Source organism: Myripristis murdjan, chromosome 5 (assembly GCF_902150065.1).
Source record: "Myripristis murdjan chromosome 5, fMyrMur1.1, whole genome shotgun sequence".
NCBI lineage: Eukaryota > Metazoa > Chordata > Actinopteri > Holocentriformes > Holocentridae > Myripristis > Myripristis murdjan.
Genome location: NC_043984.1, coordinates 13,782,094 through 13,797,354, shown reverse-complemented (window position 1 = coordinate 13,797,354; position 15,261 = coordinate 13,782,094). Strand labels below are relative to the sequence as shown.

Here is a 15,261-nt window from a genome sequence, read left to right as displayed (position 1 = left end):
CTGTGAGTACGCCACAGATCAGTCTGTTTACACACATCAAATGTCTTCAGAAAGGCAATGGCCACCCTGCAAAATCAGACAAACTCTCACAGACCAAAGAGCTGTGATATAAAAGGATGTGCTATCAATCCCAAGACGTACCCGTTGTTCCTGACAGGAGACGAAGGTCTGGAAGCCTGGTGCCACTCCGAAGCCCAGCTGGTCGATGAAGGGCGGCTCATCCTGGGTGTGGATCTGAACTTTAATCCCCGCCTCAAATGATGTCTCGTCTGTTGACAAGCGAGGGTAAGGACAAGGACAAGGGGGGCCGTAAATCACATGCACATATTGACATGCATGCTGCTCTATGGAAGTCAAATCATCAGTGAAATGAACCATTAGTGACTGTAACTAAAGCCATGGATTGTGGATGGTGGAATGTGTTTAAGACAGTGAATAAAACAAGCTAGTGGCAAAGCATAAGAAGAAAGTAACAGCATGAACTTGTAGGCTTGTCTGGAGTAATTGCACGTTCGTTACTGACAGCAATGTTTTTCCATAATATGCACACACTATAGTCTGCCAATTAAGGGTTAAACAATAGTAGGAATGAGGTGTGAAAGGACAAACTAGATGGACTCCTTAAGCAGCCTGGTTGACGACACTGCACCCCACAGGAGGCTTATTTACTGCAGGGGAAATGAGAGTGAATGGGTAAATTAATAAATAAATGATGAGAAGGATAAAAGGAAAATCAATACAGCTGACAGCTTCTTTCGCTCCAGCACTCTGCTGTATAGATTTTACATGAAGCAGATGGGCTTCCTTGATACTGAGATCAAGCATCACCGCAACACATGGGGACTCAAACCTACAATAGTGAAAACATTATTTCCATCACATTTGCTGAGACCTGCAATTGCTTATCATGGCGATGGCAGGCCGGTTTCGAGTGATTTAATGCCTTTGAGATGGAGCTATGGGATAAAGTAGGATGTCTGTTTCCTGCTGCTTTTCCTCCCTGGTTGTCACCCGTATCTGTTCTTGTGATTGCCAGTCTTTCTCACTTTTTTCAATTAAAGGGCTCAGCGATGCGACTGGAATTCAGCGAGAGCTACGATAAAGAGAGCGACAGACATTAACAGTTACACATTGCTCTTCTGAGGCTGGATACAAAGCCATTTGTGCTGGTGCCAAGGAGGGTGCTTGAGGCTTGGAACAGCACATACAAATAACCAGCGTTCAAGCTGTGCTTGGAAAAGCTAATGCCATCTTTAAGTCATGTCCATCTGTCATCCTTATACCATTAGAATAATGATATTTGGGTTTAACCTTGGAGCCAAATGGAAAACCGACCTCAAACAAAATTACTACACTAGCATGTTCAGGTCCATGAATCTCAAAATAATTTAATTCCCTCTCCTTTGTTGTTAAATTAGTCTGGGCATCCTACACAATTACTGTAAGATGAGTGGCCTGCAGACTTTTGAAGTCTCAGTATTTGATTAGGTACCACGATGTGAGTGAAGGCCCTGTTGTCATTCCACCCAGCTGTCAGACCATTAATACTAGGATAGCTTTGTTTATAAAATGTAGAAATCACTGTCACTGTGACATTGAAACCAATGTCACAATATGAATGAATTAATGAAATAGTTAATATTAAAATTGTATTTTACCAACAGCATCATCACAGCTGCCACCAGCATTTGCTTGGATTTTTTTTTTTTAGAAGCTGCTGTGCTCCCTTGTCGTTCCTTGTTGCTTTACTCTCCTACACATCACAGCAATTCTCATTGACAACTAAGTGTGTGACATCACACATTCCATCGCAGCATTAAAAACAAGTAGACGGGCTAAGTAAACAAGCACGAGACGCTGGCTTCATCTGTCAATCTGCATCAGTTTTGGCTGCAGTGACAAAAGCTTTACAGCTTTACAGAGGAGAATAACAACTGGGAACCCAAATAAAAACAACAGTTTATCTCATTTTGTTATACTGGCATGTGTTTCTGATTGTTTTATGAGACAGGCTTTCTGCTAGAAATTTTGCAGCGTGCAACAAAATGTGAAACTCTGAACTAATGACCTTGAAAACACATTTGACATATAGAAGACATTCAGTATCTGTAAACAGAAAAAAATAACAAAAACAAACAGTAGTCATGTCAGTAATACAGTGAGCCTCTATGAAAAGTGCATGTGTGTATGTTAGGTTTTACATCTTTAGCTTCTTCACTGCATCCCCTACATCATCATTTAATAATCCTACATTAATATAATTGAATATTAATGTTATTCAATGTCTTAGTTTTGAAGTAGCTGTAAGTTATTAAATACACATTCTGTGTCCATATGAAATATTACTGTTTCATTTCTGTTTCATCACAGCTAAATGGTTTATGGCTTATGTGCAGTGTTTTTTGTGAGCACTGTGGCTCTGTGACCTATAGCAAACTGGGTCGTTACTTGCATTTCCAATGCTTATGAAATATTGATACAACCTCTACACAGGATATTGTGCATGCACATTGAAAGCATACTAAAATAGGTGAAACAGTGGGAACAGACAAAAAACACTTAAGATAACAACTTTGCATGCATTTAGAAAGCTACATTTTCTCACCATAAAACCATAAAGATGACGAGGACAAATATGAGTTTCACTGCCTGCTGGAGAGACACTGAAGAAGCTGTTTTACATAGATGAGAGGTCCTGAGTGGAAGAGCCTCTGGCCTCCATTGATTTTTTTATGTGGCAAATGATTCTGCTCTTGTTTGATTCATGCAGACATTCAGCTTGAGTGACAAGCCACACAATCATATCACAATAAAGGATATTTTCCACCAATCAATATCCATCTCTCTTGATATGGAATAGTAGATAATACCGGTGGCACTGCTGGTGAATTTTAACTGTGCAGATTGTGCATCATTCATACTTGACAAGAAGGGACAGGATGTTTCAGACGATTTCAGATTTTAGCTGAGTCCAGCTGAGTTACATGCATGTCTGTCAATACTGTGCACCATGTTCACTGTACCCTGTGGATTTACAGTGCTACAATTAAAGAGACAATGGATGGGAGGCAATACAAAATTTGACAGTGATTTAACAACGGTGGATTTCCGTAGGGATTAGGGGCAAGCCAAAGTGATACACATGCTTCTAGACTTTCTTAGAGCACCGATAGAGTCAGGGTTGGCCACACTGGGGTTTAACTGATAAAGAAATCTCTTAAGTCCTCCCTTAAGGCAAGACACAGACATCAACTGTTTTTAAGTGACATTTTCAAAGAGGGAATACAGTGTTGGGGAGTGACTACTTACATGTAAATAAATTACAAAATAAATATAATTGTAATCATAATCAAGTCATAATTACTTAGAAAAAAGTAATTAAATTATAGTTACTTATTTAAATGTTCAAATTTCCAAATGTATTGTTTTTGGTAAAAAGCTTATATGAAGAATATAACATTCACTCTATTGCTTTGCATCTTTTTGTTGGGCAGGAATGCCTTCTTTTGGCAGATTTCCAGATAATGCAGGTCAGCAAAGCTGTTGGGACAAATTTGAGTGCAACACCATCAAGGGTAGTGCTGTCTCTATGTCTAGACAGGCTTCATTTGGCAGCATGCGCTCTAATTTTGAGTGCTATTTTTGATTGGTTCTCCTGTTTAAATTTACACTGCCTCTCATCTGTCAATCAAATCAAAACCCATTGATCTAAGCAACCAGTCTGCCATGCCTGCGACCAGCCGACCACGTCAAGGCTGTTTGTTGTTTGTGATCTACAGACTTGTGATTTGTTCTGGTGGTTTTTAGAAAAGGAATCAGAAACTAATCAAATGTGAGAAGTTACATTACTTTCCTGAAGCAATTAAAATCACATTTTATCAAAATTGAAATGGGTAACTAATAATCTGTAACCTATTACATTTCAAGAGTAACCCTCCCAACACTGTGGGAACATGATGCAGCAGGTGATGTGCTCTCCAGGTAAGCTTACCTGTCTCTCCCCATACGGGCAAGTATTCATCCTGCTGGATGTCCAGCATTAGCTCTAGGCCATTGCCCATTCCACCCTTCATGGTCACTAGTAGGGGGCGCCCATCTTGGCCCGAATTAAAGGTGTAGCATTTCCCATAGCGTGTGAATATCTGAAATGATAAAAAGAAAAACATTTAGTGGGAGCCATCTGCAGCAAAATTATGTAAGAGTAAAGCAATATGTGGACCGACATCTGAGTCTAAATCTCAATCCTCGCCTGAATGCAATATTTCCCCTCAAGTGTGTTAAATTATGGAGAAGAGGAAGTAATGGTACAGAGCAGGAAACGATTTCTGTGTAGCATCTTGGCACTGAACCTATCTTTGTTACACTGTCAGCCAAGTGACCTCACGGGTCTCTGTGCTGAGATGCTGTTGCCAAACTGAGCCCTAAAACTGTCAGCGCCGCATGATATGCTTGAGCGAGTACATGACGAGTTTGATTCCACAACGAGATATTCACCGTGTGAAGAAATTTCACACCTCTTTTTAACAAAATGACTGCTGGTATGCAAGTAAATCTAAATATATTATTGACATTTCTTGTTATGTAATGTAATCATCAGAGTTCTTAAAATATTCAACACTCAACTCCAGGCAAAATGGATGTATAGACAAAAGACAGCCTTATCAAACAAAATGCAACAGGAGAACATACTAAACATGCTTTAGTTTTACTTCAATCTGGACGAAACATTTATTGAGATGCATTATTGCTGGTCACAATGCGTTTCTGGTGAAATGAACAGAGTGCAGTCCCTTTAACAGCTGAATATGATCGGCCACTACACATCTCATCAGCTGATCAACTACAGAATAGAGCTTCCAGTGGAAAGCAAGAGTGCAACAGGGAGCTGTGACCTGTAGGAAAATACTTGATTGGCAGCTAACTAATGGATGTGTAATCTAATCACAGACATCAGGGAATGGAGAGGCATGGCGAGGGTCCAAAGTCAAGTGTTCTGTGGGAAGATCATGTGCCCTGTCTGTAAACATCTTTGCTCACAATTATGGAGAAACATTTTGGATTGCTCATGGAAAGTCTGGCATGTTACATTCATAATTAATGACTAAAAAGAGGTACAGCAGGGAGAGTGTGGGAGCAAGAAAAATACACCCAACATACAACAGAGATTAAGTTTCATGGTGTGACAGAGGGACAAATAACTACATCACAACACATTTATCTAAAAAAAAAAAAAAAAATCTTTAGCTGAGACTGTCTGCAAATGATGCAGAAATCTCCTCTGTGTGCATTGTGAAGACCTTGGAACACACAAGGAGTGACTCAGATGTTGGTGGTTCATGACAAGCAACTCAAATGTCACATATTACAGATGCACAAAGCACAAGAAAATTTCATCTGTGTGTCTCATGATGGAAAACTTTGTACTATGTGAATCCCTGCTCAGTGAGGTGTGTAACAAAGAACAAGAAGTGCACGGACTCATGATAAATTGCCTCCCAGAGCACAGACCTAGAAGCTCTTTAAGATATAAACTCTGGTGAAATATAATGAAATGCCTTGTGATATGTCTGACACAAATATGAGATGTGACCTTTCAAGTGTGTAACTGGCAAAACTGAGTCAGGAGCAGCGCCTCCGATTCCTACCGATGTGTATGCGCTCGACAACGGAATACAAACATCAATAAAATGGCCCTGAGATTCAATTTTGGTCAGGGATTTGCCTTGCGCTATAATCAGATCACTGTTTATCATTACTCCTTGGAATATAAGGCAGGAAAATCTCATGACATTGTGGCATCACTTGAGCCAGCTGGAAAAATACGAACAATAACAAAGGGCAATGCGTGCAGGGAATGGTATTTGCAGTTATCCTCAGACTACTACAAGGACAGAGATTTTTCCCAGTATATATATATATATATATAAAACAGCTCACCATTACCTAATCAGTTCTGCATAACACTAATTTTCAGCATAACCACAGCAAACAGTTTGTTAGGGCTATTTTTTTTTACACCACCACAGCAGCTCACCTACACTTATGAGGCGAGTTTCAGCCTTAGGAGGAGAGAGCAGAGCTCATACTGAACAGAGAAAAGCAGCAGGTGGATACACATTGTCAAAACAAGAGCAATAAAGAGATAGCGGGATTGGAGACAATTAATCTGTGTGTCTGTCTTTCTGTATGCTGTCAGTTTATCCATGAGTGTCCATATATTTGCAGGAGGCCATGAATGGATGTGAATGTGTGCTTGCCTGCGTGTGTGTATGGACACGGAGTGTGTGTGTGTGTGTGTGTGTGTGTGTGTGTGTGTGTGTGTCTATGCATGTCTGTGTGTGTTGTGACAGTGAGGTGATTGACTGAAGGAGGCCTGTAGTCAGAGTTGCTGTGGTAACCAGGAGACTGTGCTGCCTACATTAAGCGGCGCGGAGTGAAGAGCAACGTCAGTGGGTGCCGGTGGTGACCTTGGGGACTGAGGATTTTCATTGTGTTGTGCAGCTTTTGAGGCTTGTGCAACAGTATCAACATGCCTGTTAATGTCCATCTACTCAACAGAACTGTCTGTCTTGTTTGGCTATGGAAACAGACAGCGCTCTTGCAGGCTCAAAGTGAGAGTTTGGACAATAAATTTGCAAACACACCACCAAACTAACAAGAGGTTTGTGTTATTTTGGAAAACTATGACTTATTACCTGAAATATTACTTGCTTGTCATCATCCTTGCATAAATAATTTACGTACATCTTTACTGAGGCAGAAACATCCCATGGTGCAACGGTTCTACACGAAACCCTTGATAACATTTTAGGAAAAATTGCTAATGCGAAATGGAATGGAGTCATAACATTTCATGACATTTTGAATGGCTTTGTGCAGTGCTGCAAGATGATGAAAATTGGAAACATGTTGCTGCAATTACTCTAATGGCTCATATTCATTTAGCATTAGGGGTGAGCAGACATTTGTGATGCTTGTGCAGATTTTACTAAGGAGGCAAAGCAGGTATTCCACTTGGCTTTAAGAAAAGCTTATGGTTGAGCTGAAAAACAAAAACCAAAATATTTGAATGTCACATTAAAATGCACTATATACATAAATACACTATATGCAAATAACCCACCTATGAAAAAAAAAAATACTGATAGAGACATCACCCTCTCTCATACTCACAGGGTGTAGAAATGTCACTGTATCTCTAAGATGAATAATTCACAGACACACAGCCTGAGACTGTTGAGATGGCCCACGGCTATCCTTCACATGACAATGTGACAAGGATGCACAAGCTGTTCCCTAAAGTTGCCAGGGAACCACTCTCCCCTCTCTTCATTGATTTTAAGATCAGCACTGGGCACGCAGGGACGATGTGTTGTGACAGTTATAGAAAGGCACACACTTGTGAAAAATTTTTAGGATTGTTTTTTCCCCTGCTCTGAATCGATACAGGTACCTTAAAAAATGGATTAGTGCTAAAATATTGTAACAAGTGCGGTCTTTCCAACCAACACTTTGCTGCAGATTTAAGGGCAGAATCCACCCCAAAAAATACATTTATTCTTTCTTTCTGCTGTTTTCTTCCTCCCAACAAAGCTCTGTTGTTTACTTCTGTTTCAGTGATTTTTTTTCACAATCATTTTCAACACCTCCAGAAAACAGAATTGAATTTGTAAAATTAAGCTGTGAGCAATATGTATACGTGGAGAGAGAAATTGCAATTACAATAATGAGAAAGTAATAAAAGCAAGAGGGCGAAAGATTTTTTTTCTTCATGAGAAAACATGAGAGTCCCACCTGTCACTTGAAACACAAAGTATGACAACATAATGTGTCTGCATTGCATTCCTGGTCTAATTGTGGCTACTGTTAGTGCAGAAACTTGCATCTCTGCCTCTTTTACAAAGAATTTCACCCTGCTGTGATTATCTAATTTTTGGTGCAAAGTGGCTGATGTAGAAAGAAGCCCTTGCTCTTTGATGCTTACTGACACCAAAATGTGATGTGTGCCGTTGTTGGTTTAAATAGCTGCTTTTTCCTCTTCTGCTGTCAAACTCTGTTGTTGCTGAACTGGAAATATCTCAAAATGATGTCACATTGTCTACCTTTGGCCACTTAGCTCAGGGAATAAGAAAAAGACACCACCAAACAAAATGCATAAGTGCAAAGTGCATCATCTGTAGTTGTTTTAAAACTTAAAGTTTGGATTTTTCCTTCTCCCTGATACGAAATGAGTTTAGGCTAGTAGGAAATGTAGAGATTAAATACACCCTGAGTAAGACTTGACATAATATTACACCCATTCAATTTCTATGATTACACCTAAGAAAGCTGGCTGAAAAGCTCTGACTGTTGATCAATAGAAGGCTCAGTGTGGACAGAGGCTGATCGTATGTTCTCAAATGGGTTTTCTATCTGAAATCAATGTTTGTGACCTGGGAGTAGGCACAGGTCTATCTGACAATAGTTAAGCATGTTTATTGCCAAAGCAGCGATAAAGAAGGATGGAGCAGCGGATGCAGGGAAGGACGGATTGATGTGGCCAGTGGACCAAATTTATCGATTTACAAGACAGACCCAGCAATGTGGGGGGTTCCTGCACGTCAATACATCCTGACACCCACTGTATGTAGACTGTCTCTCCTTTCTCCTCCACACTATCCTACTCAAGTGTGACTAATGCCATTGGTCTGATTCATGCCGTTAGCTCTCCTCACCTCTCCTGAGGCCAAGCGGGATATCATTGATTATCTATGCACTAGCACATATCCCCAAAACCCAGACCTCACACTCTGTTTACAGTATCTTTTGAAACAAGGTGCTGTTGCTTGGTCACCCTTTGAAAATGCATGCGAAGCATTACTAAAGATGATGGTGGGAGGAAATGTGTTTGACTATGATAACTTTGGATTCTGTGGTTCTCATATAACATGAACACATTGCATTTAAATGTATGAAAAAAGAGACATCTGTTGGATGCAATCTTAAGGATCAGTGGGATACGGTTTGATGACACAGAGACTGAAGCCTGCTATGAAGGCAAAGCTGTTTCAAATTATATGCTTCTTACAGAACACACTGCCTTCAGAGTCAAGACGACAGCATCCTATTACTGGTGGAAAAAAAAGTATTTACAGACGTCAAAATGTGTTTCATGCACCGGATAAAAATCGTCTTCAATGATAACAAATTTGGTTAATGAGGTGGTAGAGAGAGGAACATTGACTTTTACATTGTTCTTCAAGTAATGATGAAGTGCAATCAATGGAGCTGCAGTTTACCGATGAAGCTGATACTAACTGCTCTCTATCACAGTGGTGGGGAGCATTGCAGACTGCTGCTATGTGAATCAAAAGTCTTTATTAGAGGCAGATTAGTCTCCAGAGAACATGGAGTTTGTACACACATTGATCCAGCTGTGATGGACGAAAGCAGAGGGACCCATTCAGACCACATGAGCAACATAGAGAGGCAGGCGGGTTTTGCAATCAGCTTGAATAAAATGATTCATCTTCTCATACTGTGTGTGGTGTGGACTTTGGGATCGCTGCATATGTATGTGAGAGTCAGTGAGAGACAAACAGACTGCGAGATTGAATGGGTGTGAGATTGAGCGAGACAATTGTGAGAGAGAAAGAGAGAGCCCAATGAGAACAACTCCTGTTATCCTAAAATAAACTGTACAATATTTTCCAAATATTGCAGTAACACTTTCAGTCCCAGGAAGGTCATAGCAGTGTTATTGGAATAGAAAGGATTTGGGTTGGAGGGTGAGGAATACTGAATAATAGAAATATTACCCTAATGTTATAGAGACATAATACATGATAGGGTGCTAAAATGAGTATCTACTGAGCAATATTATAATGAGAGAGAGAGAGAGGGAGAGAGAGAGAGCGAGAGAGAGAGAGAGAGAGAGAGAGAGAGAGAGAGAGAGAGAGACTTAATTGAACTCCTGAGGCAGCTTAAGTATTAACGAGCAACAGTGCAGAGCAATACACATTATGGATGGACCTCTGATTGCATGGGTTCAAACAAAATTAATTACGCAGCCAGCTGATAGCTGGCTAGCAACTCCTATACGCCACTGACAGGCAATTATTTGAGCAGCTTTCTTTCAGGAAAAGGGTAATTGAACAAAATAAAGACGCATCAACCTGTTGGGAAGAAGAAAAAAACAAGAACGAACTTTAGCGCTTTCCACACTCACGGTGCTGAAATTGCGAGGCCCGCAGAGCTCTCCTTGGTACCGACAGTACAGCAGCATCTCCTCCAGCTGGTGCCCCAGCCGGTCCAGCAGCTGTCTCATGGACGGCTGGGACTCCCGCGGGGGAGGAAGAAAGTGGTTGAAGTCTAAAATCCGAGAGAGGGGAGTCCAGGGGGGCTCGCTCCCCGGACTCGCGCTGCCATCACCTCGTAGAGGTATGAGCGCCTCTCTGGCAGCGGGGGACACTTGCCAGTTCCTCCCCAAAAGTCCCAGCCACCTTCCGGCGCTGAATATGTCCGTCTTTTTCATACGTCGCGGCAGCAGGAGGTTTTGGTTGCAAATAGTGACGGCGGGGAAAACCAGCCGCTTGGCGTAGACCATGTGCGCCTTTGTGTGCACCGGCGAGGAGAGCAAGTATCGCACCCGGTTGGAGGACCAGGTGAAGAGGAGCGCCAAGGCTGCCAGAAAAGCCAACAGCCACGCAAGTCTCCGCGGGTACGAGCCACTGAGAAAGACGTGCCTCAAACCGTGCAAGGTGGTGTGCTTCAAGAAGAGCTTCCCGGCTTCGGCGAGGGAGCCCGGTCTCGCTTTGGATCCAGAGGAGTCGCACTGGCACATTTTGGAGGAATACGGGTGCGCACCTTCAACATCGGTCCTGCTGAAATCACAGTGAATGAGCCTAAAGTCGTCTTTCCTCTCTCAGATGGCTGCTGTCTGTCTCAGACTTCTTTGGAGAGAGAGCAAGCGAGAGTGAGCGAGTGAGAGGAGAGAGAGAGAGAGCGAGAGAGCGAGGCGCACACAGCTCTCCTCGCTCCTCTCAGGCACCGAGCAGCATTTGGAGTCTGCTGGCGGCGAGTGTTTTGCCAGTCGCAGAGCGCTCCCTGAGCTCGTCCAGGGGGTAGCCAAGTTATTCAAAATGATTTAGGGCGCTACCCTGCAGCAACAGGAGTCCAGCGGATTACTTCATCATATGTCGCAGATTAACAAGCAGTTGGGAAAATCAGGAAAATGTTGCCCTAGAGAGTGTGGATTTAGTTAAAATCACGCAATGTCGTATAATTACATTCTCTCTCTGACTCTGTACTTCTCTCCGTCTCTGTCTTTTTCTCACTCTTCCATCTCCGTGCCCCTCCCTCCACATACTCCCTCACCACACACACACACACACACACACACACACCGTACACAATTTGCATCCTTCAAAAATTAAGCCCTGCACTGCTCCATAGCTAACAGTGAAGAAACTGTAGTCCCTTTCATTATTGTTCCACCAGCTGAATTTTAAATGCTGCAGGTCCACAGCCAGAATGAGAGCGTTCAATGCATACTTAACATTTTGGTGACACCCAGGTGTATGCAAAATGGTTGACATTACCAACTGTCTAATTCTCTAACAACTCTCTCATGTGATTCACTAAGAGATGTAAAATGCTAAGGGAAAAAAGGTTAAGCTGACTCTGGTAAATGAAAGCAAATAATCTATTTTCACATCACTGATGCATCTTATGAACCCCAAAGTGCATAACTTGGTTTGAATGTTTTTTTGCTGTTGTTTTTTGTTTTTTAAAAATGAGCTGCCCCAGTTTCTGGGTGATCAAGAAGACATGCTTCAGACAGGTTACACAGGCTTGAATGCCTTGTCGCCAAGGCATTCTGTGTGCACCATCTCTCCCTTGGGAATGGTGGTTAAGTGGTGGTTCATGCTTGGTTGGCCATCATCACACTCTGTTCCAGTCCACAGTAATAGCTGGATGCCGTCCAGGGCTGATCCTTGCTCGCCGCCCCAACACTGGGCTACACAGCACTTTGTGTGTGTGTTTGTGTCTGTGTGTCTACTGTACAACTGAAGGAGCCGGAGAGAGAGGGTGTGTGAATGAAAATGCATGTCAGAGAGTTTGTGTGTGTTTGTGAGAGGGAGAGATAGAGATTAAGGGAAAAGAAGGGGGGCGAAATAAGTGTATTTGAGTGAATCAGTTCATGGCTTTTGCTCTGTTTGTATGTGTGTGAGAGGGAGGGGATGAGAAAAGCAGTATGCGAGTGAGTCTGTGAGTGTGTGTGTGTGTGTGTGTTAGAGAGAGAGAGAGACAGAGGGAGAGTGAGAGAGATCAGAGAAAAGGGTGGGTATGATTCTGTATGTTATCCTCTCTCTCTTTGTCTGTGTATATGTGAGTGTGTGTGCATGCCCATATGGGGGCTATACCTTTCTGTGTCCACTCATGGTCTATAGGGTTTCTTGTAAGTGTTTATAGGAAAAGCCAAACACCACTGACAACAGAGGAAGACACAAGCAATCAACACATTTAATCTCTCTCTCTGTCTCTCTCTCTCTTTCTCTCTCTCCAATTTCTTTTGGATTCCTGGAAGACAAACTCTGCTTCCCCCTAGATTTCCCATTTCCATTTAATTTTCATGTCGGCTATATAGCACACATCACTAATGTCTCTTCTGAGAACCATCTACGCCGTATCCTCAGGCAGTCCCTCATTTGATAATGACTAGGAGTGTCATGAATGCTTGCTGTAGGCCTGTGATGGCTGCTGTTCAAGAGTTGTCCCACAGTGATCAGGATGAGCTTGATTTACTGCCGTTCTGTGTCATGCACAGAACATCGTGGCACTACATATAGTCTTCTGAATGCAAAACAGGCAGAGTAAGGGGGTGAGGAGACCAAGAAACCTGTTATAACTGTCCTTTTTTGATGTGGCGCATTCTGCCAACTGCAAGTAAGCACTGTTTGTGTAGGAGGGAAACTGAAGTTTAAACATTAAAAAATGGAAGGTGAACATAGATTATATGTAACGTATTTAAGCCCTTGGTGGGCGGTGCATCAGAGGCCACTGGAGATAGATTGTGACACTTTTGGTATTGCACTGTGTTTATTCAGCCCCTTTTCGTCAGCCAGCTCATCAAGAAAGAGACATATCGGAGGAGAGGTTCTGCGCTCCAACAAGCTAATCCATCTGGGTGAAGGGATAATGATGTACTTGCTTGACAGAGAGACACAATCCCGCGGCAATTGTAACAACAACAAAATAACAACCGCATGCTGCTCTGAAACTGAGGTTAAAGCTTTAATGAACCTATTATGAAAGCAAACAGGGATACTAGTTAGGGGACTATGGGCAAATAGCTTCTCTCGATGACTCATTTAGCATGTGAGAAAACTAAATACATGCTTGCTTGATTAAGATCGACTCGATTTTAAAACCCTGAAGTAACTAATGGATAAAAGGAAGACAAATTGTTTGGAGCTCACCTTTCATTGATCCAATCAAGAGTGAACAAAGAGAAATAAAAAAAAATAATCCCATAAAAAAAGCTGTTTCCTAGATTGGTACTGGGCAGAAAAATGCAGACTTTGGCTAAAAGCCTATTGATTTTTCAATGGTGCGTGTACTCCCGTTGCAGAACTTTGGGGTCTATAAAAGGACGGTCTTGTTATTTCTGTAAAGAATAAAGAGTTCAGGCATTTCAAAGGCCATTTGCCTTAAAGGGAAAAGTCACACACAACTCAAATTCACATCGGGTATTGCTATGATGTTGGATCCATCGGTCTTAAGTTGTAAATACAAATTTGTCTTTTACAAAGTCATGGAAATATGCCAACTAAAACGATGATGATGATGATGATGATATTATCATGAGACAAATCCTGGAGCTGTTTAAGTAAAGAGGCAACTGATGGGGGACTTTTGTGAGCACAGTGACAGTGTGCAGGGTAAACCCTTGGATTCATTTTTAGGTTGTATTTGTCAGCACTGCAGTGAAACAAAATGTAGTGAGATGTAAAAGCTGAAACAAATTCCAGCATCCATTGTTAATTGATATCACAGATTTTCACTGCAGAGTGGCAAGCATCACAGAGTATTAGCTGCTTGATCGGTTGCAACTAATGTGCCCAGAATAATCAATAGGGAGCTGCTTTGGGGGTGACTTTCACATCGACAGCTCCTACAAATCAGAAACAGTCTCGTTTCAGTCAGTGAGGCCATTGAACCAGTGAAACATTAACATGAATTTAGGCCCAAACCCAGCTGAAGATGGATGGACCAGCACCAAACACCACAGCAATTTGAAAATTGCCACTGACTTATCTTTTATCAGAAAATTCTGTTAAGACAGGGACTGCAGATGGAAAATAGATAATAGTTAAATCTGACATAAATCATTCATCCAATCTCAATTTGAGTTATGTTTCTGAATACTGGCTCTATTTATTAGTTGATGTAATTGTGATACTTTAAGCAATTAAGGGCTGGAACGTTGGAGCCATTTCTTGTTTTTGTTTAAAATTATATTCTAAGCAATTATTTGATCAAATGATGATCAGCGGTGTGTGTGTGTGTGTGTGTGGGGGGGGGGGGGGGGGGGGGGGGTGTTTCTTGATTCTTTGTTTAGAATGGGGTATTGGTAATGTTTTTTTGCATGGTCTTTGTTTAATAAAATAAGACTAGACGTCGTGTGGAATTTTTCGTAATTTTGTATTATTTCCTGGTTTTAAAAACTGCATTCAAGTGGGGAGATGGAATTGTCTGAACTTATTAGACTGCTGTAGGTGTTCTGTTGTTTGTCTATCAAAATTTCATTGTGTAAACATTTTGTGACAGCACCAGCAGTCATTTTTACAATATCATCAAAATACAGATATTGATTTTGTCCATATCCCCTGGTGCTAAAGCACTGACAACACAGATTTTTCTGGCAAAAGTTACTGAACACTGGCACAACATATTGACTACTGGTGACTTTGCCTTTGGCTGGGCCAATATTTACTACCACTGTGGCAGAAGTTGAGTTCTACAGTGATTTCAGAAAATGAAGCCTCTTACCTCTTACAATCAGAGCACAGCACAGCCTTGAATGACATGTTGCTGTAGCAACGCCAAATTTGAAACAAACTACAACAATCTAATGTCACTGCACTCAGCACATGACAGCTTAAAATAACACATGGTTTACATGCTGTGAATGGATTTTTATGAGACGTTTCGATAACATCAATTGGTATGCATTACATGTCTTGCCCCAAGCTAAATAACATACTTCTTACTTTGCTC

At 41.6% G+C, this 15,261-nt stretch overlaps 1 protein-coding gene across 2 annotated transcripts in view; it reads right to left on the bottom strand.

Moving 5' to 3' along the window:
• Positions 1 to 15,261, bottom strand: part of asic1b (acid-sensing (proton-gated) ion channel 1b) — a 172,346-nt gene that overhangs the window by 10,600 nt on the left and 146,485 nt on the right. For both annotated transcript variants that reach the window (XM_030051101.1, XM_030051100.1), the window contains 2 exons: positions 3,992 to 4,142; positions 142 to 269 (listed from right to left, as the gene is read on the bottom strand). In XM_030051101.1, the coding sequence (XP_029906961.1) occupies positions 142 to 269; positions 3,992 to 4,142 (279 nt within the window). The remainder of the gene's footprint in view (positions 1 to 141; positions 270 to 3,991; positions 4,143 to 15,261) is intronic.